This window comes from Neoarius graeffei, chromosome 21 (genome assembly GCF_027579695.1).
Source record: "Neoarius graeffei isolate fNeoGra1 chromosome 21, fNeoGra1.pri, whole genome shotgun sequence".
NCBI classification, from domain to species: Eukaryota; Metazoa; Chordata; class Actinopteri; order Siluriformes; family Ariidae; genus Neoarius; species Neoarius graeffei.
In genome coordinates, this window is record NC_083589.1 from 29,499,447 (window position 1) to 29,514,162 (window position 14,716).

General features: G+C 44.7%; 1 protein-coding gene across 1 annotated transcript in view; it reads left to right on the forward strand.

Moving 5' to 3' along the window:
* b4galnt3a (beta-1,4-N-acetyl-galactosaminyl transferase 3a) overlaps positions 1–14,347 on the forward strand; it is a 57,723-nt gene extending 43,376 nt beyond the window's left edge. The window contains exon 20 of the mRNA XM_060902941.1: positions 12,097–14,347. Coding sequence (XP_060758924.1) covers positions 12,097–12,190 — 94 coding nt within the window. The 3' untranslated portion in view covers positions 12,191–14,347. The remainder of the gene's footprint in view (positions 1–12,096) is intronic.
* The last annotated feature ends 369 nt before the right edge of the window (positions 14,348–14,716 follow it).

Sequence of the window (14,716 nt, forward strand, 5' to 3'; positions counted from 1 at the left end):
TCCGCGCGTTGGCATCCTTCATGTGGTGGAGCCACTGCAGGGGTGCGTGGTCTGAACAGAGGGTGAAAGGGCACTCCAGCAGGTAGTAGTGAAGGGCGAGGGCCGCCCACTTGATGGCGAGGCACTCCTTTTCTATTGTGCTGTACCTGCCCTCACGCACCAACAGCTTCCGGCTGATGTACAGCACTGGATGGTCCTCCCCCTCCACCTCCTGGGACAGAACAGCCCCCAGCCCTCTGTCTGACGCATCCGTCTGCAAAATAAAGGGGAGGGAAAAGTCAGGGGAGTGTAACAGTGGCCCCCCCACACAGTGCAGCCTTTACCTCCGAGAAAGCCCGCTAGCATTGCTCCATCCACTGGACCGGATCTGGTGCTCCCTTTTTAGTGAGATCAGTCAGCAGGCTGGTGACGTCCGAATAATTAGGTATAAACCTACGATAGTAGCCAGCCAGCCCCAGGAACTGGCTCACCCTCTTTTTGGTCTTGGGCCTCGGGCAGGCCGCAATCTCTGCTGTCTTATTAATTTGGGGACGCACCTGCCCATTGCCCAAGTGGAAACCCAGATACCGTACTTCCACCCACCCAATCGCACACTTCTTCAGGTTGGCTGTGAGACCCGCTCGCCTCAGCGACCTAAGGATGGCCCTTAGGTGTTCCAAGCACCGCGGCCAGTCATTACTGTAAATAATGATGTCGTCCAAGTAGGCGGCCGCGTAGGTGGCGTGGGGATGGAGGACCCTATCCATCAGCCGCTGGAACTTAGCGGGTACCCCAAACAGCCCCAAAGGAAGTGTGATGAACTGGTGTAAGCCAAACGGTGTGGAAAAGGCTATTTTCTCTTGGGATAGCAGAGTCAAGGGGATCTGCCAATATCCCTTTGTCAAATCCAGTGTCGAATAAACATGAGCCATGCCTAGTTGATCGAGCAACTCATCAATACGAGGCATTAGGTACGTGTCAAATTTAGACACCACGTTGACTTTTCTATTGTCCATACAGAACCAGACTGACCCATGGGCCTTGGGAACCAAGACCACCGGGCTGCTTCAGTCACTGTGGGACTCCTCGATGATGCCCATTTCGAGCATGGCCTTGAGTTCTTCCTGAACCACCTTTTTTTTGTGTTCAGGCAGTCTGTAAGGGTGACTGCACACTACTACCCCCGGGGGCATCTCAATGTGGTGTTCTATGAGGTGAGTGCAGCCGGGCAATGGCAAGAACACGTCAGAAAATTCTGTTTGCAACTGGGTGACCTCCGTGAGCTGGGTAGGGGAGAGGTGGTCTCCACAGGGGAACGGAGTGGTAGGCGATGTCAATTTTCTTTTTTGAACCTCTGGCCCCAGCTCCGCCTTCTCCGGAACCACCGGCACCAACACCACGGGGACCTCCTCATTTCAAAGTTTTAGTAGATTGAGGTGGTAAATCTGTAACGCCCCACCCCTGTCCGTTCACCTCACCTCATACCGGTAGTTGACATCCCCAACTCGCTGTGTGACCTCAAAGGGTCCTTGCCACCTGGCGATCAATTTGGAGCTCAACGTGGGCAACAACATGAGTACTTTATCTCCCAGTGTGAATTCCCTAAGGCACGTGCACCTGTCGTACAGACGGACTTGACATTCTTGGGCCTGCCACAAATTCTCCTGGGTTAGGTGCATGAGCATGTGGAGTTTTGCGTGCAGGTCGATAATGTATTGAATTTCATTTTTACTGTTTGAAGGTCCCTCCTCCCAGTTTTCCCATAGCACATCCAGAATGCCACATGGCTTATGCCCGTATAATAATTCGAATGGGGAGAACCCCGTGGAGGCTTGCAGGACCTCTCGCACTGCGAATAACAGGGGCTTGAGCCATTTATCCCAGTTGCATGCGTCTTCGCTTACAAATTTTAATTATGTTCTTGAGGGTGCGATTAAACAGTTCGACTAAGTCATTCATTTGTAGGTGATAAACACTGGTGCGGATAGACTTAATTCCCAGTAACCCATACAATTCGAGCAGTGTGCGTGACATAAACATAGTGCCTAGATCAGTCAGAATCTCTTTGGGGATTCTGACCCAGGAGATGATGCAGAAGAGTGCTTCTGCAATACTACGTGCTGAGATATTGCAAAGAGGCACTGCTTCCGGATATCGCGTTGCATAGTCCACCAGAACTAAAATAAAGCGATATCCTCATGTTGACCGATCTAATGGCCTGATGAGATCCATCCCAATTCTTTTGAACGGGGTCTCAATTCATGGCAGATGGCGCAAAGGCGCTTTTGGAATGGCCACGGGATTTACTAACTGGCATTCGTGGCACGCCGTACACCACCTATGGACATCACCACGAATCCCTGGCCAATACAACTGGGCCATTATTAGGGCTAGTGTCTTATCCTGCCCCAAGTGTCCAGCCATGGGATTAAATTGAGCCACCTGGAATATAAATTCCTGGCAGCTCTTTGGGATTAAAAGCTGTGTTATTTGTTCCTTAGTCTGAGTGTCCTGCATCACTCGGTATAATCTATCCTTAATAATGGAAAAATAGGGGAAGGACAGGGTGGTGTTTGGCTGGAGAGTTTGACCATCGATTACTCTCACTTGGTCAAATGCATGCCGCAGAGTCTAGTCTTGCAACTGCTCTAACAGGAAATCCACGAGGGAATCTCCGAGAGAGGGAGGAGGAGCCTGCTGCTCCTCACTCTGACGTGGTGATGACGTAGACAGCTCTGTGACAGCTGCTCCCGCCAATGCCACTCCGGGACCTCCCCCCGCTGAATTATGGCAGGCCCCACTCTTCACTAAATGTGTCATTAATTCCCTAAATCCCGGCCAATCAGTCCCCAAAATTATCGAGTGGGTAAGGCGAGGATTAACTGCCACCTTTACTCTAAATTTTTCCCCTCGAAATAGAATGTGGACTGACACTAAAGGGTAGTTGTGAGCATCCCCGTGCACACACAACACCTTCACCAATTGTGCTCCTCCCAATGCCTCATCTTGCACCAGGTTTTGGTGGATTGAGGTCTGATTACAGCCGGAGTCCACCAAAGCCTGATACGTATCCCCTTGGATACTCACTGGTATGTGATACACTCCGGTCTGATCGAGGGCAGTCCCTGGTGCATTGGGGATCTGGACCACCACACCCACCTCCATCGCCAAGCACTGATGCTGGAGGTGCCCCGGTTCCCCGCAGCACCAGCATACCAGCCCAGGCTCTCTCCCTGCACTGGTGTTCCGGAGATCACTCACCTGAGGGGGGGGGAAGACACAGACAAGGGAGCAGGAAACAGTAGGGCACCGCGGGTGCAGCGGGCCGGCTGGGGTGGAGCCGGCCCCTGCCTCCACGGTGGGGGAATGGGGCGAGGACAAGGAACAGAGGGAGAGAGAGAGAAAAGAGAGGGGAGAAGGGGAGGCACGCTGTTCTGCCGTCGGAACGGACGCCATATGGTCCTCCGCCAGCTCAATGGCCTGATCCAGCGACGCCGGGCGATGGCACTGGACCCACTCCGCGGTTCCTTCTGGAAGTCGAGTGATGAACTGCTCCAGCGCCACCAGATCGATGATCTCCTCGGCGTCACGGTTATCGGCCCTCAGCCACCGGCGGCAGGCGTCCTGGAGTTGCTGGCCAAACGCAAACAGCCGGCCAACCTCCTCCAGGCGCAGCGCGTGGAAGCGCTGCTATTGCTGTTCTGGGGTGCTACCCACACGTTGGAGGACAGCCTTGCGGAGGTCCATGTAGACCAGCCAGCTGTTGGCGGGGAGCTGTAGCACGGCCAGCTGGGCCTCGCCCGTTAGCAGGAGGAGGAGGCGCGCCATGCACTGTTCCACCGGCCAACCCCACGCCTCTGCTGCCTGCTCAAAAAGAGCGAGGAAGGCTTCGGGGTCGTCATGCGGATCCATCTTCATTAGGGTAAGTTGGGGAGGGTCTGCGGCGGTGGTGATCTTGGACCCCGCCGACGCGAGCAGGTGCTGGAACGCCTGATGATCTTCCTGTTGCGCCAGCACCAGGGCTTCGAACCGTTGTTCCTACTCCTTCCGGAGGGCGATCAGTGCCTGGTGCTGGCTCTGTTGGGCCATGGCGAGGGCATGGACCAGGTCCTTGAAGGGGGAGGACTCCATGTGGCCGTTCCCTTCTGCACTCCTTCCTGGGTTTCAGCACCACTGTAGTATCTGACCAGGTTTGTGGAGCACAGAAGCACGGCAGGCCAGAACTGAGTTCTCAAAAACTCTTTATTTTTAGCTTTTCAGCTTTTCACACTCTCCCAGCCCCACACACACACACACACACACACACGTGTTCTGGTTGGGGAGAGAGCTCCCTTTCTCTGCTCTCTCCTTTTAAAGGGCGCGGTCACTGGGGAAGACACACAAACACAGGTTAATTCCCATCAGGTGCAATGATTCCACCACTTACCTTCCCTGACTCCACCCTCCATTCACAGACCGATGCTTGGCCATGACCTTGCTGCCACAGGGTCATAGGAAAAATGTGGGGGGAGTTGAGTGAATGAACAGCACTTTTCCTTCCCTCTGTATTCATGGCTGAAGTACCCTTGAGCAAGGCACCTAACCCCCAACTGCTCCCCGGGTGCTGTAATATAGCTGCCCACTGCTCTGGATATGTGTGTGTGCTCATTGCTCACTTGTGCACACGCGTGTGTGTTCACTGCTTCAGCTGGGTTTAATGCAGAGGAGGAAATTCACTGTGCTCTTGTGTACACGTGACAAAGGCCTCTTCTTCATATTTAACATCCTGCAATCTCTCAATAAGATTTATTGATTGAATATTAGTTTATAGTAATAATAATCCTTATTCTGTATGTTGTTTTTTCAGAGAATAAGCCAGATATTGCTGTATTGAGGAAAACATATGTTAGTTTTTCATTTTATATAATTTGTTTGGTTTTGAATGTTATTGGGTATTGAATATTATATAAATAAGCAAATCAAATTTTGGAATGCTTTCAATGTGTTAGGACTTTGACGTGAACGCATAAATATGATACCAGTCATTAGACATACATGCATCAACTGAATTGCTCTAAACCTTACTTATTACCTGGGAAAAATCATACAGAATAAGAGTTAAGATAATGTTTAAAAAACTTACCTTAAAGATTGTGGGTTATTAAATATTAAGTTGAAAATATAATGAGAAAATATCTCAATAATGAGAACTAAAAATGACAATATCTTGAAATAATGAGTTAATTGAAAATAATGAGATATTAAATTGAAATAACACCATGGCACCTATTTTTTCAATTTGTTACAAGATAAGATACGATACGATAAGATAAGATATTCCTTTACTGGGGCGGCACAGTGGTGTAGTGGTTAGCGCTGTCGCCTCACAGCAAGAAGGTCCTGGGTTCGAGCCCCATGGCCGGCGAGGGCCTTTCTGTGCGGAGTTTGCATGTTCTCCCCGTGTCCGCGTGGGTTTCCTCCGGGTGCTCCGGTTTCCCCCACAGTCCAAAGACATGCAGGTTAGGTTAACTGGTGACTCTAAATTGACCGTAGGTGTGAATGTGAGTGTGAATGGTTGTCTGTGTCTATGTGTCAGCCCTGTGATGATCTGGCGACTTGTCCAGGGTGTACCCCGCCTTTCGCCCGTAGTCAGTTGGGATAGGCTCCAGCTTGCCTGCGACCCTGTAGAAGGATAAAGCGGCTAGAGATGATGAGATGAGATGAGATGAGATATTAAATTGAAATAACACCATGGCACCTATTTTTTCAATTTGTTACAAGATAAGATACGATACGATAAGATAAGATATTCCTTTACTGGGGCGGCACAGTGGTGTAGTGGTTAGCGCTGTCGCCTCACAGCAAGAAGGTCCGGGTTCGAGCCCCATGGCCGGCGAGGGCCTTTCTGTGTGGAGTTTGCATGTTCTCCCTGTGTCCGCGTGGGTTTCCTCCGGGTGCTCTGGTTTCCCCCACAGTCCAAAGACATGCAGGTTAGGTTAACTGGTGACTCTAAATTGACCGTAGGTGTGAATGGTTGTCTGTGTCTATGTGTCAGCCCTGTGATGACCTGGCGACTTGTCCAGGGTGTACCCCGCCTTTTGCCCGTAGTCAGCTGGGATAGGCTCCAGCTTGCCTGCGACCCTGTAGAACAGGATAAAGCAGCTACAGATAATGGATGGAAAATATGATAGAATAAGGACCAAGCTAAATAAGGATAATTGCTCACAAAAAGACAGCAACAGACGTCAAGAACTAGTTCCCTAGTTGAAATTGCATTTTATCCACAGTGAACTCACTCTAATGCATAGAAAAGTCATTTTGCTGAATATTCATTCTGAAAATGAGTTATAAACAATAACTAAAGAAGGTAAATGTGGATATATTTGGCCTGTTCTATAATTGCAAGTACATTTCAAGTGTTGAAAGAAAACAAAAAATTGGAATGATTTTTTTTTCCAGTAAAGTTTTTTTTATTGTCATAGAACACACTTCAAATTTAACATTAGAAGTATTTTCAAACCTTAAATCTGTAAAACTTTAAGTATTTATTCAAAAATTCAAAAAAATTATTGTTAAACTGGGCAATCCATTAACAGAATTGACAATAAATGAGTTGACATTTCCCACTATTTTGTGTCTTAACTCCACGTGCTAACCTCAAACTAGCGACCACATGGCATGTATAAAAACAGAATTTTATGGATCTTAATCATATTATTGCTTTTTAAAAATGAGTGAGAGATTCACTCCAATATCACAATAACAGATTTGATGAATAATTAATCTCCTGTTGGTGTATCCTCAACATTTTGTTCAAATTAATGAGAGAAGAAACATAACACACCTCACTGCCTTTCTGAAGTTTCCCGCCAGAGGAAGTGACATCACTTGGTGCAGGTGTCATGCATATTATTATTAAAAGTCTTTGTGGACATTATAGAGTTGAGCCGGATACTCGGCTGAAACGAGTATCCGGTACGGACAAAGCACTTTTGCTGAGTACGAGTATTATACAAGTAATACGAGTCAATATCTGTGTTCGGCCTGAATGAAAATCCTCACACAGCGTCACAGCGCCCCTCCCCTACACACACTGCTCTGCTCACTCACACAGAGAACAGCTCTCTGTCTCTCCCTCAGTCACTCAGGTTCGCGGCTCTTTTCCATTAATGTTTCGGGTTTCTTCAGCTTCAAGTTTGTTTTTATTTCAGTTTGTACTTACTTATAACCAGTAGAGTTCTGGTAAACGTGGGTTCGTTCAGACGTGGTGCTTGGTAGAAAGCGACTCGCGTTGCGTCTCTGCCTGTTGGAGATTTTTTTTCTTTTTTTAACCATCGGTTAAAAACAGTTTTTTTGACTTCACGCATTGAGTGTCTGACACTTTCTTGCTGTAATTCATGTAAAAATAAAGGTAGTAGTGGTATAAGTATTACAAATTAAGCTACACACACACACACACTCACACTCTCTCTCTCTCGCGCTCTCTCTCTCTCTCTCTGCCGGTTGTCTGAGGTTTTTTTTTTAAACCATCAGTTGGCTCTAACCAGTTTTATTTTACTTCACGCACTGAGTGTCTGACACTTTCTAGGTAGTAGTGGTATAAATAATATTACAAATTAAGCTACACACACACACTCTCTCTCTCTCTCTCTCTCTCACACACACACACACACACACACCTGGTGTGGAAATAAAAAAAAATAAAAAAGAACCAAAAAAAAATAATTCACACTGATCATAAAAAAAATTAAAAGTTAAAAAAAGAAAGTTATGTTGAGTATGAAAACTCTTGTTCATTACATTTCATTTCATAATTGCAACCGCATGTGTTGTATTCATTGTTGCAAAACTTGTTCTGTAAATAGTTCGTTTGCTATCGTGATCAAAACCATTGATCTGAAGCTCAATGCTGATGCTGTCCTGTAAATAGTTTTCTAATCAGCAATAAATATAACAATTTCTGATCAACCCATATCAATTGCATGCTTAAAATAACATACTGGTTAAAACCCCGACCGTTTCAAGACAACCAGACCCACTTCCGAGTTATGCCCCGTCCACTCCGAGTACAGATACGGGTACAGATAATTCATAATGGTTAACAGATACAGATACAGATAATGCTGTACTCGCTCATCCCTAGGACATTATATGGGTATAGAACCAGAGTAGACAAGAACATTGGGATGGATAAAAAATTTATTTTTTTTATTCCTGAAATTTCACATAATACAGAAAATAGACTTTCTATGCAATTATTTTATAACAGTTAATAGACTAAGCCCCCAAAAAACAGATTGTTCAACTGAATCACTTCATGTTTATTCAGGCTGAACGTATGAATCAGTCGTCGAAGACAGCCAATAATGTGGGGGGAGGGAGTCATTTAGTTAATGTTTTATGGATAAATTGGGTCTAAAATGTACATCAAGCATTGCTATTGGTGAAAGCTTGTCATCATTTCCATTATTGTTCAAAACTGATTCAATAAGGATTTCTTTTGTGGAAAATAACAAAAGGTTTATCTCGGAGACATGAACTGTACCCCAAATTCTAGAATGACCCATTTAAGAATTATAATCAAAGTCCATTGCAAAGATCAAAACACAAGTGTAACTGTCATTCTCTGAAGACCGGTTAACTACCAGGGGTGGTGTTTTAACACATAGATAACTTTATGTCTGAAACTATACCACAAGCTAGGCCACCAAGTCACCTTCCATAGTGTGCAGCGAAATGCATAATGTGCAGTATGTTTTAAATGTAGATGTAGACTTGCCCTTTTGTAGCAGTTGCTGTAGAAAGGTTAGGTCTTTAGGCATCAGACTGTGCACTGGGTCCATGAGAATGCAGTAACTGCTGCCTACCATTTGCAAAACAGTTTTCACTTGGGAGAGTATAAGGCCTCTGTACTGGGGGGTCTTGCATTCAATAATGTTTCTTGTAATGTCGAGTTGTAGTCATTGGCTTGTGCTTCCATCTGAGAGGCCATACCCACCTGAGAAGACATATCCAAGTCATCCTGTCTAAGTCAACAGATCTTGCTGAGAGGAAGCTGCCAAGGAATTCAATCCATCAGCAAGATCAGTGGAGGAAACCAAGGTCTCACATGGCCATTTCAGGGCCACAACCAGGACTGTGTGATCTGACTGTTGAATTGTGTATAACACTGTCAGAATACGCAGTAGTGGAGGAATCATATATGCTAAACAGTTAGGCTAGTCATGGGTCAGTGCATCCTGACCTAAGATTGTCCTGTTCTGTTCAGGAAGAACCATAGTCAACAATAAGTCCCTTTAGCATTAGAAGAAGAAACCTTTATTTTAGAAGAAACCTTTATTCGTCACATGCACACTTCAAGCACAGTGAAATTCATCCTCTGCATTTAACCCATCTGAAGCAGTGAACACACGCACACACTCAGAGCAGTGGGTAGCCACACCAGAGCACCCAGGGAGCAGTCAGGGGTCAGGTACCTTGCTCAAGGACACCTCAGCCCAAGGCCGCCCCACGTCAACCTAACTGCATGTCTTTGGATTGTGGGGGAAACCGGAGCACCCGGAGGAAACCCATGCAGGCATGGGGAGAACATGCAAACTCCACACAGAAAGGCCCTCGCCGGCCGCTGGGTTCGAACCCGGAACCTTCTTGCTGTGAGGTGACCGTGCTAACCACTACACCACCGTGCCGCCCAAATATATAGACACCATTCTCCTGGGTATATGTGCTGCCTTGACAGTGCATCCACTACAATATTTTGCCATCCCATTATGGTCACCCAAATGGTGAGGCTAATTGTGTAGGGACCCATTTGAGTAGCTTCTCTATGACAAACAACATACAATACTTGGAAGGCAAAACTCAGAAAGCTTCAGTGTTTTGCAGAGATGAGGACATGAAAATATGTATTGTGCAGATCCACTGGTGGCACAGTGGTGCAATGGTTAGCACTTTTGTCTCACAGAAAGAAGGTTCCAGTTTCGAACCTCACGGCCAACAGGGGCCTTTCTGTGTGGCGTTTGCATGTTCTCCCCATGTCTGTGTGGGTTTCCTCTGGGTGCTCCAGTTTTCCCCACAGTCCAAAGACATGCAGACAAGGTAAAATACCCAGTCACTGGGGTTGCACCAGCCAGTTCATACTTAGCGCCGGTCCCAAGCCCAGGTAGATTGGGGAGGGTTGTGTCAGGAAGGGCATCCAGTGTAAAAACTTTGTGGAACAGATTAGCTGTGGTGATTCCTAACAGGAGCAGCTGAAAGAAAAAGAGGATCCACTGTCATGAATCTTGTGTCTGCAAAGCAGAAAGAACATCAGAGAAGATGGTAGATGGTGGTATGAGCTGTACTGAATAGAATATAGGCTGCTGCCATTTTGAGGGTGGCTATTGTAGCCATTTTTCTTTTCTTTTTTCTTTTATTGAGGTTTGCCACAATAAATGCATAAATAGCAAAAGTGGCAGGAGAAGAATACAGGGCAAAGCCCCAATTTACATTCAACCCCTTAACAAAATACAAGACATTACAAAACATATTTAGATGATTAAAAACAAGAAAAACAATAAATATAAAAAATAATTATCAATTGACGAAGTAACAAAAATATCCAAATTAAATAAATATAGGTCATGGTGCCCGGCATGAGTACAATCTTGAATTATAATGGCTACGAAGTAGTTTTTTGAACTCAGGAACTGACGTAGACTGCTTTATATAACTAGGGAGACTGTTCCATAATTTTATAGTTCGAGGAAAATATGAGTTAGTGAAATTCAGGCTGTCATCTGAGTATGCAAGCATGGTCAGATATACTTCTGGATGCTGGTGAAGCCAGTGATGACAACAGTGGTTCAGCTTGCAGTTCCTTGTCTGACAGAAAGCATCTCCCAGATCCAAAGGTAAAGCAACCTCTTTGGATGAGGAGTCAAATCAAAGTCAGAGTCCCTCTGAGAAGCTGGTCTTCTCAGGCAGTTTCCCATCCCAGTACTAACCAACTCTTTAAGGCGTATGGATGTGGCGCCAATCTCCATTTCGATAGCCCTCGACCTCTCACCTATACAGCTAGGGTTACAGTGGGGGTCTAGTCCTCTGGTAACCATGAGAGTTTGACTTCCCCACTCACATCTGTATTGCAGCATGCCTTGCCAGATGGTAGTAGGTACCATTTTTATACTGGTCTTTGGCATGACCTGATGGCAAGTAGAACTTGTGATCTCCCAGTCGAGATGCGGACACGCTAACCACTAGGCCAACTCACGGTCTTTGGATGAGGAGTGGGAAGAAGAATTGGCTCTGAAATCATAGCACTTAGCAATATCTGAGGAATACCTGATCCGAGGTCATCTTCACACTCTTCAAAACAGACTCAGAACTGTTTTGTGGCTTTTATTCTACTTATCAGTCATCATTGTGCATGAACATTTATGGCTATGCAGTCCATTTAGGCTGTGGCACTTGGATCAGATTTGACTCAAAATGTGGGTCTAAATCTGCCAATTGACATCTTTGTCGATATCTGTATCACTGTGAATTCTGCAGAAGTTCTGTCCAACAATTACAAAGGTGTGTAACAGAAGAACATGCAGAAGATGCAAACAAGACACTATAAAAACGCAAAAAAGTAATAACAGTCAGTGGAAACTATTTTACGTCATCTCATTTTCTCTAGCTGCTTTATCCTGTTCTACAGGGTCGCAGGCAAGCTGGAGCCTATCCCAGCTGACTACGGGCAAAAGGCGGGGTACACCCTGGACAAGTCGCCAGGTCATCACAGGGCTGACACATAGACACAGACAACCATTCACACCTACGGTCAATTTAGAGTCACCAGTTAACCTAACCTGCATGTCTTTGGGGCAAACCAGAGCACCCAGAGGAAACCCATGCGGACACAGGGAGAACATGCAAACTCCACAGAGAAAGGCCCTCGCCAGCCATGGGGCTCGAACCCGGACCTTCTTGCTGTGAGGCAACAGCGCTAACCACTACACCACCGTGCCACCGCTATTTTACATGTTTATCAAAATCATGTACCAGTGCAGCAAATATTGTTTGTTCTTGAATCACTTTTATTGAAGTAGTACAATGCATCCCATGCAACAGGTATGGTTCATCCACTGTTATTGTCTCTCATTTACTATTCAGAATCCTACTGCATAAGCTAGAGGTGGAACGACTAAACCTGAGGAATTTTTTACACTTCTTCCATACAAAGCAAGGCATGTGGAACACAGAATGAATCTTGAACAGCATGGACAGCATCAGTTGGAAGGACACAGAGCATGTTGTAAAGAGTTTTTAAGATATATTATTTTTGCTATTTTCAAATTTTAACATCTATCAAAAAGTTTATGCAGCAACCAAAGTGTGATAAATAAATTGAAAGCTTGATGCATTTTTAAATGGTTTAAATTAACCCTTCAATAACAATCCAATGATGTTCATGTTTACCTGCCCTTTTTTTACAATGTGGAAAAATGTTTGTTTTTCACACCATTCTATGTAAACTCTAGAAACTGTTGTGTGTGAAAACCCCAGGAGATCAGCAGTTTCTGAAATACACAAACCAGTCCATCTGGCACCAACACCCATGCCACAGTGAAAGTCACACTTTGAGATCACAATTTTTCCCATTCTGATGTTTGAAGTGAACATTAAAGCAGATATGCAAAACTTTTATTTTTAAATAAATTTCTGAGTGGATAGTATCTCCATCCTTAATTCTTGTATGCTGCATAAATGGGAATAATATATATATATATTTTTGAGAGTTAAAATCGACCGCAAAGTTGGCATTCGAGCTGAGTGCATGACGTCACAGTGGTAACCGGTTTTAAGGCCAAGGCCTTTTACAACTAAAGACCAAAGTTATATAAATAAAAAGTTATGGTGAAAGTGAGAAATACCATTACCGATTTGCTCAACTAAGACTGATTTGACTTCATTGATTGTGGGTGGACTCTCATTAAAACAGGATAGGTGTTATAACTTATGCAACATACATGCATGCATTTTCACTGATAAAACATAGAAGGCTAATTAAATAATCAGATGAACTGAGACAATCACATTCTGAAGCAAATTAAATAATCTTATACTCGTAACTTAAACACACAATACAAGTTGTACGTGTATTAATCTAAATGCAGGTAAACAACATGTTGTTTTTGTTGTTTTGTATCCAAATGAGAGTCGGAGCTTACCTCTCTGTGTTCTCACTTGAAGGCCAATCTTGTGGCCGATTGTTTTGAAACAATCTGACTTTCAGTTGTTTGTTCAGTTCTCCGTTCATTTGCTTCTTCCACGTAAAGGTGAGATGGCAGCAATATCCAGCAGAGAAATCAGATGGCTGGTCCACTCATTGTCCATTTTCTCCATACTTAGTACTCCGCCATGCTCGGCTCAGGCAATTACTAAAACCTGGGACGGGACGGGATGTCACCGGTTTTAGCAACAACCACAGGGAGGTCACTGCCCGAGCGATATGTCATGTCCTGTTCCGTCCCGGGTTTTACCAACAACCCTCGGCTCACACTATGGGAGAACTGGTGCAACTGAACTTACTTTCCTTTTTTTAAAAAAATAAATAAATAAAACAAATACTTTCGTTTTCTCGTAGTTTTATTTAATTGTTGGTACTGCACCCTCTTTCAATACGGGCTTATAGCCAACGCTCCTCAACAGATCAGAGGTCTCGTATGAGTCTTCAGTAAAATGTGCAGAGCAGAGGAGAGACCACTTCGTAGGTGCCCAATGTGCCCGTGAACTTCTCGCAAAACGTGTCCAAATCTTTGCAGTTTGAACATTCTTGGGCCACGAATCCAATGTAAATCCACCTTCTGTCATGTTGCTGCACCCGCCAGCAACACATCTACGTGGCATGGCAATAAATTAGCTCAAAATGGAGGATCGGAGTTGCAGTCAGCTCTGTGTTTTAGTATAGCGGAAATGGTGATGAGACCGATAGCCTTCCTGCTGTGACGTTGCAGACGTCAAGGTCATTCACTCAGACCGCTACCTATATGAATCACTTTAATCATAAAAATGACTGTTAGATTTATTGTTAACGCTTAAAACTATTCCTGTGCCATTCTTGAGGTCTCAAGGCATTTATAAATTAAAGTGAGCCCATGGTTCTGCGTATCTACTTTAACTGAAGCTCTTGATTTGTATCTGCATGATTTGATGCATTGTTCTGCTGTCAAGGGATTGGCTGATTAGATAACTGCATAAACCAGCAGGTGGGTGGGTATACTTAATAAAGTGGCTGGTGTGTGTGTGTGTGTGTGTAAGCATTGTTTATATTTACTTCAACTGTAAAAAGAATTAGACTAGGTTATTATTTATTGATTCCATGTGATATGAAAAAGAAGTTAATAAAAATCCTGTAAGATTACATGTAACTCTCCTGTTGTATTCTAGTTAGATTTCAACAATTTCTCATCTGACTGGCTTAAGGCTAGATAGCCTTTCGATTTCATAAAATCAGTGAAATTTAGTTCCATCTGAAATTTGGTCATTGTGATATATGTTTGTTTCTGCAATATCTAAAAAAAAAACCCAGACCATTCTGTGGCTGGGAAGTTATTTAATTTGAGGGGATTCCCTATCAAATAATGTGCATGAAATTGCTTGCTTCGCCCAGTCAAGCAGACAGAGGAAGTCTGTGTGCTTGCGCAGGTTTACCTTCTTCGTTTCTTCTTTTCCTTCTTCTTTTGTGTTTTACAGCAGCTGGCATCCAGTGTAGCATTACCATCATCTACAG